General features: G+C 43.9%; 1 protein-coding gene across 2 annotated transcripts in view; it reads left to right on the forward strand.

Annotated features, from left to right (window-relative positions):
- LOC138553514 (integrin alpha-X-like) overlaps positions 1-19,691 on the forward strand; it is a 1,247,842-nt gene that overhangs the window by 851,568 nt on the left and 376,583 nt on the right. For both annotated transcript variants that reach the window (XM_069642543.1, XM_069642544.1), the window contains one exon: positions 353-504. In XM_069642543.1, the coding sequence (XP_069498644.1) occupies positions 353-504 (152 nt within the window). The remainder of the gene's footprint in view (positions 1-352; positions 505-19,691) is intronic.

Consider the following 19,691-nt stretch of genomic DNA (forward strand, 5'->3'; position numbering starts at 1 on the left):
GAGTATCATCTCCGTTTGGGCGATATTATATGCACATGTGTTCTACTTAAAGCGTCTGTAGCCTTGGCCCAGGCAGCAGGCAGTCTAGAACTGCAACATTCCATACTGATTGGATGAATGTCAGACAGGAAAGAAACATTAAGTCCACACTTCCTATGCCACCTTTAAGCCAAAACAAGATTGACTCAGACATTCTTATACTTTATTACAATCGTTTAAAGCGTTGGTGCTCACACGTGTGTAGATGTGAATGTGCAAGCCCCAAATATCAACTTTGTCATCATAGGTTTCACATAATTTGTCTCTCAGTATTCTCACTATTCCATGCCATTGTCACCTTGTACTCTCTTAGGAAGCTTCCCATCCCTCATTGATTACCACCTGACACTGGACTCCCTGCGGTTTAATAGCAGAGCCGCGTTTGCCAGCAAGAATCGATTTCTGAACACGACTCTGAGAATAGGCATTGAGAGGCAATGCCAGCCGCACCAGGTCTACCTTCCAGTGAGTAGAGTTAATTTCCTAATTATTATATATGGTAACATGTTTGTTATGTGGTATCATTGAGCAGCAAATAACGTCTAGTAAGCACATTTGCCAGATAACCGGGTGGCAGAGAGTCAGAAAGCAGAGAAAAAAAGTCCAGATAACAATGCGTCCTTAACTTTTGTTCTGTTTACTGTCAGTCTACCATCGGAACACTTGGTTATCTGACTTAGAAACTTTGTTAAGAGACATATTGTTAGCCAAAACTATTCTATAGCTAGCAATCGGAGATGCCGGTCAATAGAATCTGCAGGCTAATAAAGTGGCAGATAATAAAGCTTTCAATCAAACTGTTACATTACGTTATTTATTTTTCTTGATTATTATTCAACTGTTATGTTACGCTGAATCACCTAAAAAAGCTCAACAGCCCAAAGAAAATTGAGACAAATGTATTTTCATAAAAATTCATGTCCACAAGATAATCAAGATTAAGCAACTATTGTGTAGCACTCGTTTACTGTCTAATATGACTTTCATCATCATGATGGATCTCACCTGTGATTGAACATCTCCCCCCAAGAGCCATCACTCTCTAAAGCCCAGTCCTCTTTCAGACAGTATAATGATCATAGAGCAGCAAAGACATGGATAGACAAGTCCAACACCTACAGGAAGCCGGACCGGCCACAATTTGAATCAGCATAGCACCACTTGTGATAAAATAGGGGCAGCCAGGTTGTAAGTGACTTCAATCCAGCACTCCAACTAAGTCAATGCTTAGGATGGGATGCCCAATGCAAGCCCTTATTTATATATTTTTATGTCAAAGTTCTTTAAATCTGGATGAGGAACCCTTATATAACGCCCCTCTCTTTGAATCCCCTGACCTCACTGAGCCAAGAAGTAGGTTTGTTTTGCAAATTAAAAGGTTTATTTGAAGAATTAAACAATATATATATCACACTTTTATGAATAAAATAATATCTGAATAACACACTTATGAAGATGTACAGTGAGCAGCAATGGGTAATATTACAATCCCAACAATCTCTTTAATCAGTAAGGAGTAGGAATAGGATAATAAGGTAGCAGAGAATACTTTTATGGTTGAAGGAAATGCAATAATGGGAAAAATGCAACACAGAAATAATCTTGATATGGTTTCAATCAAAAGACAAGATAATCACTTTTTTCCCTGTGACTACTCACTCCCCCCCATGCAGTATGAAGAGATAGAAATGAGGGCACACGTTTTCAAGGATACAATCAATAATGCAGTTCAATATCAGTTCCCGCAGTAAGCTTAGAGAAAACAGGTATGATTTTAAAACAGGCAAAAATACTTTTGAATGTGATTGCAATGAATGGGAAAATATGCCAAAATGATTTTAATTCACTAAAGGAGATTCATGATAGTTGATAGTTACTTTGGATTGGTTCAGGTCAACACTAGCAATGATTCATGAGTGATTATCAGATTGGAAACGAATTTCAGCAGTTGAAAACAAGAAACAGCTATTCTGACATGTGTTGAAATGGAGCTAAATGGCAATTCTCGGCAATTTTTCACGTGCGTGAATCGCAATTACGGAAAAACTATAATGAATTGGAATGTCGTTAAGTCAAAAGTTACGGAGGTTTTTGTCAAGGTAGATTTTCAGAAATAAAGTCAAGATATCAAAATGACATATCACGCTTTACAGATTTGGAATCAACAGGAGGGACACAAGATTCTATAATGCAGTACTGGATAAGTGGAATGGTTGGAATAAGATTACTTTAGACTAAGACATGACTATGCACAGTTCTAGACTAGATACTCACTTCTAGGCTTGGGAAGGGGCTCCGTCAGGATCTGGTCAAGGGTTTGAATTCACTCGCCCCCGGACAGGTCTCAGGCACTCTGGGTTCTGCTCTCAGCACTGCACAGCCGTCTGGACGGCTTCTTAGACTGGATCTGACGGGCTCTGGATACAGCACTGCTTTCTGGGTCTGGATCTTGGTTCTAGCACTGGGTTCTTAGCGAGAAGCAAAACAGCTCAGCCCGGCTGTTGGATTTTGAGATGCCCCTGGGAAGTTTAGGGTTTAGAATCAGGTTGCAAAAGATTCTGAATCCTGCTGCAAAGAGTTCAGCTTTTGGATTAGGCCTCTCTGCTTCAAAGTTCTAGAGTTTGCTTCTGGAGTCTGGATCTATCTGGAGTCTGGATCTATCTGGATATTGTCTGGATCCGGTCTGGCAGGGTGCTTCGCAGGAATCAGTTGAGTAGTGGAAAAGTGTGTGTCCTATCTGGGTCTCAGAAGTCCCTATTTATGTGTTTCCAAAGTGGGTGGGGAGGCTGCCTCCCTATGCCCAACCCTCTAAGGATCCTGATAGGTCAGAGAATTTCCTGTCCCCTGATTTGAGACAGGAGCAGTATGTCATATGTGTCAGAGTGATGCTGTGTTTTATGGTTTAACTGAAATCCCTCCCCTTTGCTTTTCCATAGAAACTCTATTTTTCCCCAAAAAACATATTTCCCAGATACACAAGTTGTTCATAATACATATACACATCACAGATTAATTAAGGCATGTCTCTGTTCAAGTCCCATGTTCATACGAGCTTGGGTTCAGAAATGACCACATTTCGAGCTTTTGGAGGGTTTCTCAATATTCATTCTGCTCCAAATTTTACACAGGCATACATATCGTCTCTGAGCATATTACTGTAATTTCTTACGTTCATAGCAAAAACACTGCAGCTGCAATATTAATAAATTCCGGGGTTTGGTCTCAGAACATCGCACGGAGTCCAGCTTAGTCTTAAATCGTGAGGGAATTTTTCATTTTCACACTCACAATTTTACATTTTTGTCAGTTCGGTACACTTTGCTATAAGCATTTTTATGAAACATACATTTGCTTTCAATTCAATTCACATCAGTGGTTTGTCTACGCCCCCAGAGCTGGCTGACTCAGAGGGTCACATGTCTTGTTTCCTGCCAGGAGTTGTTGACCAGTCACACCCCAATCAGCATATTCCTATTCATCCCAAAGAATCCATTGTCTTGACTGAGAGCAACATGCTAGGATGCCTTGGCTAGTTCCTGTTCACACCAGTCTGTCAATCTCTTGGCCATGGGCTGGGGAAAGCTTCCTTTGTCCAGGGGAAGGAGTGGAATCTGTTTGATCCCAGTGTGGGAAACTTTTTAACTCTGCAACCTATGTCTACAAATTGTCTTTTCTTACAATATAACTCACATTTTTAACACACACATTAAACACATTCTTCCTTCAAGCCATTTCTGAATATAGTTTTAAATTGTCTCCACCCCTTAGGCTTCTGATAGCACGTATTTATTTGGTATAGTTTGGGGTTCCATGTTCAACTTTACAAAGAAAATGGTTTTAAAATGCCGGCTTCTGGTAGTGGTGAGTACCGGTATTGCACCCATTTTTGACAGCTGTCTTTCCATCAGTATCTTTAAAAGAGGATTTTGTTCTAATAACATATGATTCTTTCTGACATTGGATTTATGTGGATTCTTGCGGTATAATTATGTGGAACACCCAACAAGGAGGTTGGATCTTTTTAGGTGGTTTGTGAGCCATGACTTTAGCAAATTTGACACCAAATAAAAACTGATTTTGAGACAGCTCTGTATTCCTTGGCAATGATTTTGCTCTGTGAGCAGCCAAAGGATGGGTTTTGGCAGTGGTCTCCTGTGTTACCACAGGCAACAGTAGATGGTGGCCTATTTTTCAGGTTTTCACTGCGCAATTTCTGGTGATTTCTGGCGAGCAGCATGCTTTCCGGCGGCCATTATGATGTTTCTGCTGCCAGCAAGGCACAGTGATGTTGCAGGGCTTGGATGAATGGGTTGCTACATCCCACAAGGTGCACCAGCCGAAACATGAAGACCAGCAGAAAAGCTAAATCTGGATCAAAAAGAACTTGACCAGAGCAGTTTTGTAGCAAAGATGTATTTATCTGGCCCCTACAATCCCTTGGACCAAGATTGGAGGTAAAAGGATTTTCCTCTATAGCTTGACAGAATAATAATTTAGGTCAGTGAGTTAAAAGGTTACTGATGCACTCACTGTTTGCCAAGCTGATCAAAAATGTGTCTTTCTGCATAGCCAACCCAGCAAGCAGTGTTTCTCTGGCTGTATGCCTTCAGCTCATTGGTTTACAGTGGCGGTTAAATCCCTTATCCTGGAGGTTAGACTTCTCGAACACTGTGCTGTCACTATCTCCCTGCCGATAGATTAACATAAGGGAATGCTCGACAAGCTTATCATCAATCCACAGCTAAGGGTAAAACTGTTAGAATAAATGAACACTTTACAAGCATATTGCTTTTGTTTGAATCCAAACACTTGTCTTAATTTAGCATCCAAGAGCCCTTGCCACCCAAAACTCTCTTATTTGTTTAAGATGTAATACGGCACAATGCGCTGCCTTATGCCCTAAGTAATGACATGACAGTCACATCCATAATTTGGCATATTTGCGGCACACGACAAAAACACTATTTCATGTTTTCTCCAGTGCCAAGCAAAACAGACAATTTGGTATTTCTTCCTTGTTCCCTCACCCCGCACAGAGCCGCCGTTGTTCCAAAATGGAGACGAGCGAATCCAAATCTTGTCAACCATTGTCTAGCATCAGACTCCATAACCCACACTAAACAATCTTGCATTGGGCCATGCGAGGTGATCATGTAGTAAAAACAGTTGGCTGTTTTTTTCAGCTCAATGATTTCCCAACTATCCAGAATTTTTTGCATAGTGTTCCTGCCTATCGTGTTCTCCGGCTGTGCTCAGTCAGATCTTGTTGTGAAAATAAGGAGGAACACTGATTATGACAATGCACATTGAACATGCTTACACCATGGGATTTTAGTCAGGCTCTCTCTTAAGCGTAGGTCAGTCACAGTAAACATTAATAGAGTTGCATACGGGCTGGTGCAGAAGGAAAGTCAGATAAAACTGGATTGATTTGTGCATGATCTTGACTATAGGATTGGGCCAGCTTGTTATGTACAGCAAAATTCTCTGGCCTAGTGGGTAGACTAATTAATCTTTTACAGAAGGCATTCTCAGTCACTTGAAACACAGTAAAAGACTCATGCCCCCAAATGGAAGAGCCATAAAATCAAATCCAATTGCCCATGGCCTTATAAATTCGTATTACTGCTCGCAGTGATTTTTTACCCCAGTAGTGTGTCACTTGGGCAATGGCCCCATTATTCTGTGCCATTACCATACATTGCTTGTGTGTGTGATCTGGACCTCTAAAGTTCTCAATGAAGGATACTCCCACATATGTGGATTGTTTCACTATTTGTAATCTCACTCCATCAAGTCAGGAGTACCCTTACCCACACTAATAACAACATCTTTAGATGTGTTTATATTTATCATGTAGATCCCTTCCCTTCATGAAGTCTCCATAGGCATTAAGCAGTGACTGGATATCTCTAGGGGTCCTAGATAAAAGGACTGTACTGTCCATGTAGTACAAAAGTGGGATCTGGTCGACGCCCCTTCAACCATTAGTGTACATTAGTGCCCTGACCTGTCTCATCATGGAAACCTGGCTTCGAGAATCGTCTGGGCCTGCATTAGTGCAAGCCCTACCTTCAGACTATAACATTTTACGTGTATATAGGGCATCTCCTCATCCGGGTGGCGGTCTCGCTGTGGGTTCACAGTCTGATTTGTTTGTTTTTTTGCTTCCCTCACCCATGACGTGAATATGGAGGCCATGCTTATCCGTGTCTCCATCTCCGCCTCAAAACGTTGTACTCTCTTCTTGTTTATTGTCCTCCAGGACTGATTTACAAATCTGCCTGGCTTTTCTTAACCTGGCAGCAGATTTAAGGCATTGTTTTGCTGACTTTTTTATCTTAGGTGATTTCAACCTAAACTCCATCCAGATATCTGTCGGCTTGTTGGATAATTTTCTAACCGGTATTTCAGAACTTGCCCTTCAAGAATCAGTCGTGGGCCCTAACCATGTTAGAGGCAACATGCTTGATGTTATTTTCTCCCCTATTGATTTTGTTAAAATATCCCTGCCATTTAAAGTCTTTTGGACTGACCACTTCATCATGCCATTCCTTATCTGGGTTCCTTCTCCTTCTACATTGACTCTCTTGCCTCGTCCACCCAAACACAAATAGCATTCTATTGACACAACTACAATTGCAAATGAAATTACTACTCTGGGGTCTACTGATAATTGTGATCTGTCCCAGTTTATGTCATCTTTCAAGAACGTTGCTAAACATTTAGTTTCTTTAAAATCATCTAAACCACTTGCTCATCTCTCAGAGCCCCGGTGTTATTTTGACTTGGCCACTCTACGGCTTTGCCATTGTGAAGCTGAAAGGAAATGGCATCTGAACTATTGCCCTTTTGCCAAATCTTGTTTCCATTATGCCACTTGTGCATACCATCAGGGTATCTTTGAGGCCAAACGTCTTCATTTCTCCACTCAGATTGTGGCTGCTCTCAACCAGCTGAAGGAACCTTTTCAAATTGTCAGATCTCTATTCTCCTGCACCACTAATTGTAATCCAGTCTCGCCCTCCCAGACTTTGTGCGATTCATTATAATTTCTTTTCTCAAATAAGATTGATCTCATTCAGCAACATATTTCTTCTTCTATAACAAATGTCACAGGTTCTTCTATACCTGCTTCCAGGTCAGCCTCTTCTCACACTTGGACCTCTATTCCTTTGTTTAACTATAATTGCATCATTCGGGCTACTAGCAGCTTAAATCTGCTTCTCTGTTAGATCCTATTCCTCTGTCTACCATTAAATCTATCATGCCGGAAATTGCCCCTCTGGTGACTGAGACAGTGAATCACTTGTTTGCTACTAGCTTTCCTTCTTGTGGATTGAAACACACTTTTGTTATTCCTCTACTATCTTGATCCCCTCTCATTGGCGAACTATCCTCCTATCGCTCTCCTCCTTTTCTTTATTAAATTGTTAGAAACTCTTGTTACTCCTCTTCTGTGCTTGCTTTTTGAGTACTCTCTTTTTCTTGATTCTGATTCCGTCCAATTCCAGCTTTCTGACCAGGGTGGCATTGGCGCGCTGATCCTCCTTAATGTATCAGTTGCATTCGATCTCTGGTTCGGTACTGGCCTGGCTTCATTTCTTCTTGGCTGACCGCTCTCACTCTCTTTCCCTGCTTCCTTTTCACTCTCCTTCTCGCTCTGTTACTTGTGGAGTTCCTGCAGGCTTTGCCCTTTCTCCTTTTCGATTTAATGCATATGTACAACCCTTAGCTAAGCTCATCCAGTGGTGCGATTTTCCTTGCTATACTTATGCCGACAATACCCAGATTGTAGTTCCTTTTTTTTTTTTCATTTATTTATATTGTGCCGGTAGCTCGCAAGCTTCGGGGCGCAGAGACAGGAACACGGGAGACAAGTGACGAGTCAAAATACACGTAGCACAAGACATTAGAACAGATATAGAGCTGGACAAGAAGTATTATATGTTTTACTTAAAGATGTAAGTTTTCAATTGTTTTCGGAAGCCTTGGTGGTTGGCTTCCATCCTTATCTGACCAGGGAGATTGTTCCTTTTAATCTTGCCCAATCTGAGGTCGCCTTTAGGTTTAAGACCTGCCTGATGGCTGTCATTGATTGGATGAGCCAGAAGTGGCTTAAACTGAATGGTGAGAAAAACAAGGTTTTCGTGATCGGTCCTCCATTTGTGGCCTCATTCTGGGTACCTGCCATTTGGCCCCCTCTCCCTCGGTCCCTTCCCCCAGCCTATTCCTGTAATTAAATACCTTGGCTTAAAACTCTCACCCTCTCTGTCTATGGAAGATTAAATTAGCGTGGTCTGTCAAGCAGGATATTTTTAAATCAGGGTACTGCGGAAGGTCCTCCCTTTCTTGCCACCTAACCTGCAAACTCCATTAGAAGTGTCTTCTGTATTTGGTGCATTGGATTATTGTAATGCACTCTCTATGGCCCAACTCGCTTTCCTTTTCAATCGTCTGAAGGTACTTCCGAATTTTGCCACTATGGCATTTCTGGGTTCTCTCTGTCTGAGCACATCTCGCCTTTTCTCTGCAGCATACATTGGCTGCGTCATGACCAACGAATCAAATTCAAATCAAAACACTTTTTATGGTCTGGGAGCCCAATACCTGTAGAGCAAGTTTTGTCATTATATTTCGAATAGATCTTTACGTTCGGCCTCCAGCCTTCTGATCCAGGTTCCAAGATTTCGTCACTCTAGAGTGGGTGGTCATGCCTTTTCGGTTGCTGTAGCACTTCTCTGGAATAAGCTACCTCTTAACCTTTGAGCAATTGATAATCATTTGCTCTTTCATCGCAGCCCAAACGCTTTACTGTTTTAGCTGCTTTCTTCTCTTTAGGCCTGCCCTTATCTGTGCTGGTTTAGTATTATGATGCCTTCGGTTTTACGCACACTTACACATTCAATTAACATAACATAACAATTTGAACAGAAGGGGAGACAGCATGTAGCTTGTCTGGACAGCCCTGGTCACAGGAAATTCTGCTGTGCCCTTTCAATGCCCTGCCAAGCCTGACACAAGCTACAGTACCAAGGTGGAGGAGTATAACTAGATTTAACAAATGTTTTGACGTGTTCAGAGCTTGGTGATAAGCCAAATCTTTTGCACAATTTGCCATATCAAAAGATGATGAAAGGACACCTTAAGGTCAAGTACACAGGTGATTTATCAAAATAATAGTAATTAGCCATCCACAAATCTAAACTCGTAGCTTGTTCCATGGTTTCCGTTCCTTTCTTAAATACCCCGAGTGGGGGGAAGAATGTCAGTTTCCTCTATCCATCATGCCTGTCATATATATATAAACAGGGACTATTAGAGCCCCGCACCAAATGCCTGTAATTTGGGCCATCCTCCAGACATTATTAAAAGGACGCAATAAAAGAGGGGCCCACAATACTATGTGAGCCTTAAATAGATCTCTCAGAATGCCATCTGGCCCAAGACTCTCATGGGCATGTTTAAATATAATTGCAAGAGTCACGTCTTCCAGCTTGAAGCAATGTCTTCGCTCTTCCTATCTCTGCCCTATGAAAGTTGTTATAATCATTCCTGCCTGAGGGTGTGGCTCTAATACCACCAGTTGGATTGTAGATTTCAAAGAATACATTTTCCCAATCACTTGACATTATATAAGGCTGCCTAGTCAAAGTCAATGAGAGGCCACGAGCTACCTCTGCCAAAAATAATTTACTATTTTTGGATCCAACTGTCAGGCCCAATCCCTCCGAGGCTGCATCTACCCATTAATCCATAGCTTGATCTAAAGCTAATTACTATACCTATCAGGTCTCCTCCAGCTCTAATGCATAAGTGGCATTTATTGTCCAAGTAAATAAGGAGCTATCCATCACTTTGGCGTTGACAAACATCACATCCCTTCTGAGGCACTTGTAGAGGATCTCCCTTGATCCTTTGATAATAAACCCTTTCTCTCTAAAGAAAGTTGCTTGATCCTGGCAAGGGCCCTCGTTTTGTCGTTTTGTCGAAGCTGGATTATTGTAATGTACTCTACTTAGGAGCTAATAAGGGCATTATCAAGAAAATCCAGATTCTACACAACAATGCGTTGAGATCAGCATGTGGGATCCCTCGGAGAGAGCACATCTCACATGTAAGAAGACAGAATAAATGGCTCTCCACCAATGATAAAATCACCCTCAAAACACTCTCCCTTACCCACAAATGTCTGAACGGTGCTGCCCCACGCTACCTATCTGAAAAAATGATCAAGATAGTTCCCACTCGACTGACCAGAACAGCTAACTCCTCACAGCTGATCGTGCCGAGATGCAAACGAAAAAAGGCATGAGGGAGCAATTTCCCTGTCCAAGTGACACAACTTTGGAACGACCCACCTCCGTCCCTTAGAGAGGATCAACCCTTCCCACACTTCAGGCATAACACTATTAACTGGATTGTTTCCAAAGACTCCTGACATGTCCCCCTCCCAGGATCCCCATTCCTATCCATGACTGACACAGCACCCACCTGAGTGGCACGACCTTCACTCCTACGGGGCACTTGCCCCTTGCTGCTAGACTTACCTATTGCAGCCGTATATCTTTTATGTACCTATTGTGTTGCCCCATTTCTCATTACTCACTGTTATGTACTATGACCCGCATATGCACCATTTACTTTGGACATGTCAAATGTTGTAACATGTTACCTTTATTTGTTGTCTGTACCTTAAGCCTAACGTATACTTGCTCTTTTGTGAATTTTGTGCCCAGATACCTTCGGGTTCGGCGTGCATTACAAATCAATGAACAAACAAACAAACAAACAAACCCAAGGTATTAGACTCCTAACCTGGAACGTCAGAGGGCTGGCAAACCCCATAAAAGCCAAGAAAATTCTAGCCTACGCCAACAAACACAGGATCGACATCCTTTTCATACAAGAAACACACGCTACCAAAAGAGTCACCGAAACATTTGCCCGAAATTGGGGCCAGCTATGGATAGCAATGGATTACTCCTCGCAGGTCAGAGGGGTATTAACATTGATACATCGGCGCACCGGCTTTCAGATGACTCTCCAGAATTCTACCTACAGATTTTGGCACTTATTTTACTGGTGGGGTATGCCAGAGTAATATGGAGGGGGCGACCTAAATACAATCCTAGACCCATCGAAAGATAGGTCGTCCAAAGGCCACAGAAATCACATCAAGTCAGCACTGACTATCCTTCAGACAATGGCTACACTACCCCTCTCAGATGCATGGAGAGAGCTACACCCTATTCAGCAAGAATACATGTTTCATTTGCATGTGCATGCATCCAGCTCCCACATTGATTATTGGTTGTGCTCCCCTAAATACATCCTAAAGGTGGGGGAATGCACCATACTTCCTCGCACATTATCAGACCATACCCCAATCCTTCTAGACCTAAAGCTGGTAGACACAGACCAAACCCCACGCAGCTGGCGCATGCCTCCAGCATTATTAAAAGATGAATAGGTGATAGAACCACTGCGTTCAAACATAACAGATTTTTTTGATCGCAACATGGGATCGGTGGGATCAGTTGCCACGGTCCGGGAAACCTTTAAGACATGGCTGAGGGGACATCTAATATCACGTTCACATGGCACTCTCTGAGAAATGAGGAAGGAACTGAACCAAACAGAACACACATACACGAGCACCGGGGAATGCCACACTGGCACCATTACAGGCCCAATTAGCAAAATTTTGATCATTAGCTAAACGCGAAGTGCTCTACATGGCCCTACCGATAAGGGCTAGGAGATACGGAGAGGGGAACAAAGCGAGCAAATCCCTGGCCAACATCATCAAAGCTGAGCAAGGGATAAAGCATATCACGAGCATAACAGATCGCGACGGTATGGTACACACGGATGCCCATAAAGTGAACAAGGTGTTCCTAGAATTCTATACTAAACTATACGCGAATACAGACCTACGGCCTCATTACGAGCAAGGCGGTAGGGGGTTAACATGGCCGGTAGAGCTGCCGGCCGTGTTAACCCCCTACCGCCTTATTACGAGGTCCGCTCGCGGGACCCTCTAAGGATGCCTGATTTTACCAGACATCCTTAGCGGGTCCCGCGAGCGGTCCAGCATGCTAACAAGGGGCCCTTCATTAATGGGCCCGTTGTTAGTATGTTCCCCATCCCCATTGAGCCCTATGGGGGCTCACATGGGAATGGGGATGGACCAGATCTGGGTTCCTTGAATGGGGCAATACCGGGCCCTCCAAGATCGGAATGGCCCGGTATTTCCCCATTCAGGAAACTCGGACCCAGTACTCGGAATGGGAGTAGCCATGCCACAAATAGCGCCATGGCTTCCTCCAATGTCATAATGAGGCCCCTAGTATCGCTGGATGAGCTCCAAAAATATATGGACTTGTTCCCGCTCCCCGTACTGGAAGTAGAAGATAGAGAAACCCTTGACCATCCCATGAGCATAGAGGAGACTGAACAAGCAATTTAAGGACCTGCAGGCGGGCAAAGCACCCGGGTCAGACGGTATCCCTGTGGATCTGTAGAAAAACATATAACACAGAGCTTACCTCTAAATTGTTGGAGGTGTGGGAAGAGGCCCTGGGCGTCGGGACGCTGCCAGACTCCATGAGAGAGGCCATAATAACAGTCCTACTCAAACCTCATAAACCCTCACATGAACCCTCCTCATATCGGCCCCTGTCTCTAATAAATGTAGACAGAAAATGATTTGCCAAAGCAATAGCCAATCGCTTACTACCCTACATGAATAAACTAGTGCACCCTGATCAATCAGGGTTTATCCCTACACGCTCCACGGCCCTAAAACTACGCAGATATTTTGCCATCACCTCCCAGTTAGACCCTACAGTTAAAACAGTGGCAATTGCACTAGATGCTGAGAAAGCATTTGAATCTGCTTCATGGAGTTTCATGTATGCCATCCTATGCAAGATGGGATTCAGATCGGGATTCCTGAGCTATATACGGCTTTTATATAGAGCTCCTTCGGCCAGAATCAGAACCAACAAGACCCTATCACCTAGGTTCAAACTACACAGAGGCACACGGCAAGGCTGCCCCTCTCTACCTTCATATTTTCACTCACGATAGAAGGCATGGCAGCAAGACTGCGATACAAGCACGCATGGAGGGGAATCCGCATCAGGGGAGCCCCCCCGATTCATCTTGCTATATGCTGATGACACTATGCTATACATTTGGGACCCAGAGACCAACCTACCCCTGGTAATGCAAGAGATGAATGAATTCGGCAAGTACTCCGGTTATAAAACAAATCAAACTAAATCGGAAATTACCCCTCTAACTCAGGCCACAATACAATAGGAGGCCACAGCCTACTTCCGCTGGTCCCCGTCGTCGACACAATACTTAGATATAATTTTGGCAATAGATAAACGCATGCTATTCGCTACTAATTACGAACCATACCTAATGCTGTTGGAATGTAACTTGAATACCTGTAATAAACTGCCGACATCTATATTTGGTCGGGGAGCCCTACTAAAAATTGTAGTGGCACCTAAGCTGATATACCTATTCAGTAATGTCCCAACGTGGCCCGGCCGACAATTCTTTGTCAAACTACAGAAATTAGCCTCTAACTTCGTATCGGGAGGAGGCACGGTGAGACTCAACCAGGCCAAAATGTGTGAAAAATACGATACAGGCTGACTAGCTGCCCCAGACATTTTGCTCTACTATTACACCGCACAGGCTCACTTTGCAAAATACTGGACCAACCCCACAGAACACTACGCCCACATACAAGCAGAGAAATTTGCGGCGGCTCTTATAAACTTACAATCCATGATATTTGCCAAAGCCAAAAAGGAGGAGGCGGACCCGCTAAACTCCAATGTACGAGCATGGGCTAAATTATTTGGCAGGGTGGAATGCAGTGAACCGTACTGGCCCCACCTCCCCTCTGGCATTACCCAGACATCACAACTACACTAGACACTACATTACAGAAGAAATGGCATCCAGGGAAAGAAATGCGACTGGGAGACCTCTACCCAGAAGAGAGGGTTTGTGACTCTGGAGGAGGTTCAGGATAAAGTGGGCGCCAGCCTAATCACAACACGGCAGTACCATCGCCTAAGGGCGGCGTGTAAAGAAAAATGGCCATCAGTCCCGAATAAACCGACCACACATCAGTTCCTATCTGACGTATTGACGCAGGAGGGCTTCAGAGGCAATCTATCCTTGCTATACAAGGTCATACAATCACACATCCCATCCAGAAATAAGATGAAGACAAAGAGGGAGAGAGTTGGGCATTACAATAGAAGATCAACAATGGCCAAAATACTGTTATTACACCAAGTCCATCTCCCTAGGTACCAATTTTAGGCTAATCCAGTTTAAAATGCTGAACCACCTGCACATCACTCACAAGAAAGTGACCAAATTCGACCCTTCTAAACAAGCACTCTGCCCGAAATGCGACGCTCCAGCAGCAAACTCGATACATATGTATTCGGAATGTCCACCCATTATACAATGTTGGGAAGAAGTAGCCGCTATCCTCAGTGACATATTGGACATACACATACCAGCTACCCCACTGAAATATTTACTGGGGGATATAGGTATGTTGTCAGTTAAAACCTGTAGAGACTTTTCGGTGGCTGGGGCAGTGGCTAAGAGAAACATACTCAAGAGCTGGAAATCGAAATCTCCCACTACTGCGCATGTATGGCTTAGAGACCTAATGTATGTACATGAGTGCGAGGAGAACTATGTAAAGGGTATATCCGCCACCTGCAATTGGAAAGACATTTGGGGGCCCCTCAGGAGTTACCTGAATGCCACTCAGGAGGAGTCGGACGATGATGATATCCGTCAGAAGACTAAAGCCGTGTATCCAGAAATGTTAATGCATTACCAATGTAACATATCCAAATGAATGTGAATGGAACTCTGTATACTGTTTTTGATGTTTTCTAATCGTCAGCTACAAATATAGTTTAAAAAAAAAGTTTGGCAGTGCAGGAAAAAACATGTGGTAATTCTGTTATTGACACTTTTTTAGCAGTAACAGGATTACTGCCAAGTTTCCTGCACCACCGAATTGTAAATTAAATATGAAACAGGCTGGATTAAATCTGCCACGTTTCCTTAAAAAATCGGCAGATTTACTGTGTGGTAAATCCGCTAGCTGTAAATCTGCCAAAACTCTCGTGGAGTCCTATGGACTCCAAAGAAGAACGACCACCACTTGTAATCCAATGGTAAACCCACTATACCAAGTGGCAGGAGGGGTCATCGAGTTTGACTGTAATTTGACTGTTCTACAGAATATAAACACATCCACATATGATTCAGCCTATAATGCACATTGCTTTCAAAACAGGACATCTCCTGAAAGGAATTGGTTAAATTAATAATGGAAGGGTATCATAGAGATGACAGATTGGCTCTTCTCGATGTGATAGTTACAATTGGTCTTTTATAACGCGCTTAATACCTGCGAGGGGTTTCTAAACAGAGGTGCGGGATGAGGCTTCAAAGCTATGTTGTGCTGCATTGTCTTGCTTCCACGACAAACGTGTTGCCCCTGAGCTATCCTTCCTCACCTCTAGCTGCCCCATTGATTTCCATAGCCAAATAGTATGAGCACAGCTGGGACAGGTCGTGCATAACTACAACCCGCAGAATTTTGAGTGGTTTGACCAGTTGAACTTTACAAGTTTGCTTGAGGTTTGATATGTAAAGTTCAACTAGGTACAAACTCAAAATATTAGAAGACAGGAGAGTAGAATCTCAGGGCAGACAATGGTCAGCATTTAAAAAGGCAGGAGAAGCACTTATTGGACAAGGGTATTGTAGCACTGACAGTGTAGGTTGCAGTAGAAACAAATTGATAATAGGACGTGTTAGGGAATTAGGTTGGAATTTATTTTAGGGGTGGATGGGGACAAGGGGCACATGATTTCCAAGTGCGTGTGGGATGGGAAATGGGGGCAAAGGGGCAGTGGGCAGTAAAATTAACAGTGATTTAGTAACCCTAGCAGAAGACCAAAGCACTGATAGCACAGCTTGCATTTACTAGGCCCATGAGAAGGGCAAAAAACTAAGTACCCCACATGAATTTATTAAGTGTAGGAAAAGGCCAAAGCAACAAGAACCCTGTGTACATTTACTAGGTGGAGGGGAAGGCCAAAGCACTGATAGTTCTGCTTGCATTTACCCAGTTAGAGCTGCTCAGGCCTGGAATGCATTGCCCACTGCATTGAGAGCAAACTTATCCTATTCCAGCTTTAGAAGCAAGGTAAAAAACTGGCTCTGGTCTAACGACAACTAATTTTCGCGGTACCTAACTGTCGTGATACTCCCGAAATCCGGTTCTAAGACTATTTTGCCTTTACCCTTCTACCTCTCTGTATAGATGTACTCTTAACATTGTAACATGCTAGCTCTCATCTCAACTGCTTATATTGACCTGTATGCACTGTACTCCGTATGTATGTAACCTAAGTTTAAGTAACCTTGTACCTGCTGCGCCCGGCTACCCCTGGGTTTTGTGCGCATTATCAAATAATAAACATAAACATAGGTGGAGGGCAAGGCCAAAGCACTGAGAACCCTGTGTACATTTACTAGGTGGAGGGGATGGCCAAAGCACTGATAGCCCTGCTTGCATTTACTAGGTGGAGGGGAAGGCCAAAGCACTGATAGCCATGCTTGCATTTACTAGGTGGAGGGGAAGGCCAAAGCACTGATAGCCCTGGAGAGGAAGGCCAAAGCACTGTTAGCCCTACTTACATTTACTAAGCGGGGCGGAAGAGCAAAGAATGAGAATCCAAAAAAATAAGTAGTTGTAGGAGAAGGCCAAAGCACTGAGAACCCTGTGTACATTTACTAGGTGGAGGGGATGGCCAAAGCACTGATAGCCCTGCTTGCATTTACTAGGTGGAGGGGAAGGCCAAAGCACTGATAGCCATGCTTGCATTTACTAGGTGGAGGGGAAGGCCAAAGCACTCATAGCCCTGCTTGCATTTACTAGGCAGAGGGGAAGGCCAAAGCACTGATAGCCCTGGAGAGGAAGGCCAAAGCACTGTTAGCCCTACTTACATTTACTAAGCGGGGCGGAAGAGCAAAGAATGAGAATCCAAAAAAATAAGTAGTTGTAGGAGAAGGCCAAAGCACAGAGAACACTGTTTGTACTTAGTAGTCATAGGAGATGGCCAAAGCAGTGACAACCCCACATGCATTTTGTAGGTGAAGAAGAAATTCAAAGCAACGCAAAACCAACATGACTTTTGCAGGTGGAGGAGAAGGCCAGAGTACCGAGAGCCCTTATTTAAGGGAAGTGACCAATTAAATTAATGTAGCTGAGTTGACTGCAGGACCCAAACATGGCTGGGGATGGGGTAAGGGTCGGGGGAAAATGTATTTGTTGGGTGTTTTTCACTTGCTGCAGCTGGTGTTTGTGTCAGAGAAGTCCAAATAGAATGTGGGTCTCTGTGCACTCTGTGCAGGCCACAGCATTCAATAAATAGATGCAGATCTCTTTCCCTCCAAACAACAGGGGCATTTGTGGTGCATTGGGAAGACACGTAATTGTGCATTCAGAGCCATTGCACATGCATTAGGTGACAGAGAATGGTGTTCAGGGGGAGGGGGAAGTTGAGCCACTACCAACTGAGGTGCAAGTGGTAAAAGATGTGACATCAGCTAAGCAAAATGGTAGCTGTGCATAGATGAAGAAGAGGTGGCGCTTCCTGAAAATGCCCAAACTGTGATTTCCCTAGAAGCTGCTGACAATGAAGACAGTAAAGTCACTAATGCCTTTATTTTGCAGTCTTCCAGTGCACCATTCCCACCCCTGTCACCTTCTTGCCGCAGGAGCATGTGCTTCTCAATGCCATCCACCACTAGTTCCTCATCTACGTCACATCGGCTGACAGGGAGTCAATGCATAGAGTATGTGACTGCATTCCTCATTGCTCTGTCTCATATGTTCTGCCAAAATGGCACCACTAACTGAATTCAACAACAGCACCTGTAGACTGCATTTCTACTGGCGGTAAAGTGTCCCTGCTCGTGCCTGGTGCCCTTGGATAAGGATGTGCTGGAACAGATATGAGGGGTTGGGGAAATGGCCCAGAGTCAGGGGGGTGAGTGAGGGTGCTTGCAAGAGCGGAACATGGGATAACCCAGAGTGCAATCTAACACTCCCTCTGAAGCACCTTCAATGTTGTTGAGGATAATGCACTAGGCCTGTATGAGACATGTGATATACGCTCCTTGAACACATCATTGTGCGACAACCAGAATTGCTTATGCATCGAGGTGGTGCCCAGGGCACTGTTACTCAGGATACCCCAATGACCTTTCATCTGGCAGAGGTTGCACTGCCCATCTCCTTCCTGACAATGAGACAATCTGGCAAGCTTAGGTAGGCCCACACCAATGCCCAGCTGGGTATTGATGTCATTGATGGTGATGTCCTCTGACATGACATCATTCTCTTGAGGAAAGCTTGTCTGGCTTTCCCGTTTCATATGTCAGGCAATGCCACAGAGGCCCCAGTCTCCCCTGTGCCATTTACGTAAAGACCCCTCTGGCTCCTCCACTCCAAATTCAAAGTACTCACCCACCTTCTGCAGCTGCTCCTTGAGTGCATCCACCTCTAGCACAAAGCTCCTGTTAGTAACCACATCATCCACCACATAACCATTTCCCACTCCTCAACCACTGTCTCCCATTTCTCATCCATCTTCTCCCCCTCCTGAGCCACCATCTCCCCACCTCACACCTTGTCTCACCTCCATCTGGCCCGCCCCATACTCTGTCTCCCCCTGCTCTCTGACTCGCTCAACATCTGACACAGAACAGGAGTGGCCAGGTCCTGATCTTCGCCCCTCTCCAAATAAAAGACAATTTTGGCTAAGGCCGTCTTGTGCAACACACATATATGCCTAAGGCGCCTAACGTGGTAATATGAAAAACACTAAGGAAGTTACAAAGACAAAGGATTTCTAACAGGATTTACATGATAGGGAAGGGTTCTCAAAATACCCGAACAGCAGGGAATGAGACTGAGCACCACATCAAAAGACTTTTCAGGTTCACACACAAACACGTCTCCACAAAGACAGCAGAGGAAAAGCATTAAAATTAAAAAAAATTCATTTGTTTCATTGTTTTAGGAGCCACAGGGGGAACAGGGAAAAATGCAAGAGAAACTTATTAAAGGTGAGAAAAGGTACGCACGGAAGATTAGAGAGTGTTTCATGAAACACTGAAGCATAACTAACAACTAATAAATATCTCCAAAACATTCTAAACCCTCCTAAAAGTAGAAAAAGCACTCTGAAACTCGACGAAATCCATACGTTTTCGAGCCTGTGCACAACAGCGAACGAAAGCCCAGAAAAGAAGCAGGAGGCAAGCTGGGCTTTGTAAACACTTTCATACCTGGTTTAGAATGGCTCAGGGCCTCCCATTGGCTGGTGGAACTCCCATCTAAATCTCTGGACTTGCAGCTAGATAGTGGGCCCCTGATTCGACCTTGAGACCCATGGCAGGGTTCAACCCTTAGTAAATCTTGGGGAAATCCCACAGGGTGGGAAAAGCTCTGCTTTCCTGCGGGGCACATTTTGGCAGGTTCTAGCACTGCTAGTCTAGTGTATGATATT

Source organism: Ambystoma mexicanum, unplaced genomic scaffold (assembly GCF_040938575.1).
Source record: "Ambystoma mexicanum isolate Mex_15411 unplaced genomic scaffold, UKY_AmexF1_1 Mex_scaf11, whole genome shotgun sequence".
Taxonomy (NCBI): Eukaryota; Metazoa; Chordata; class Amphibia; order Caudata; family Ambystomatidae; genus Ambystoma; species Ambystoma mexicanum.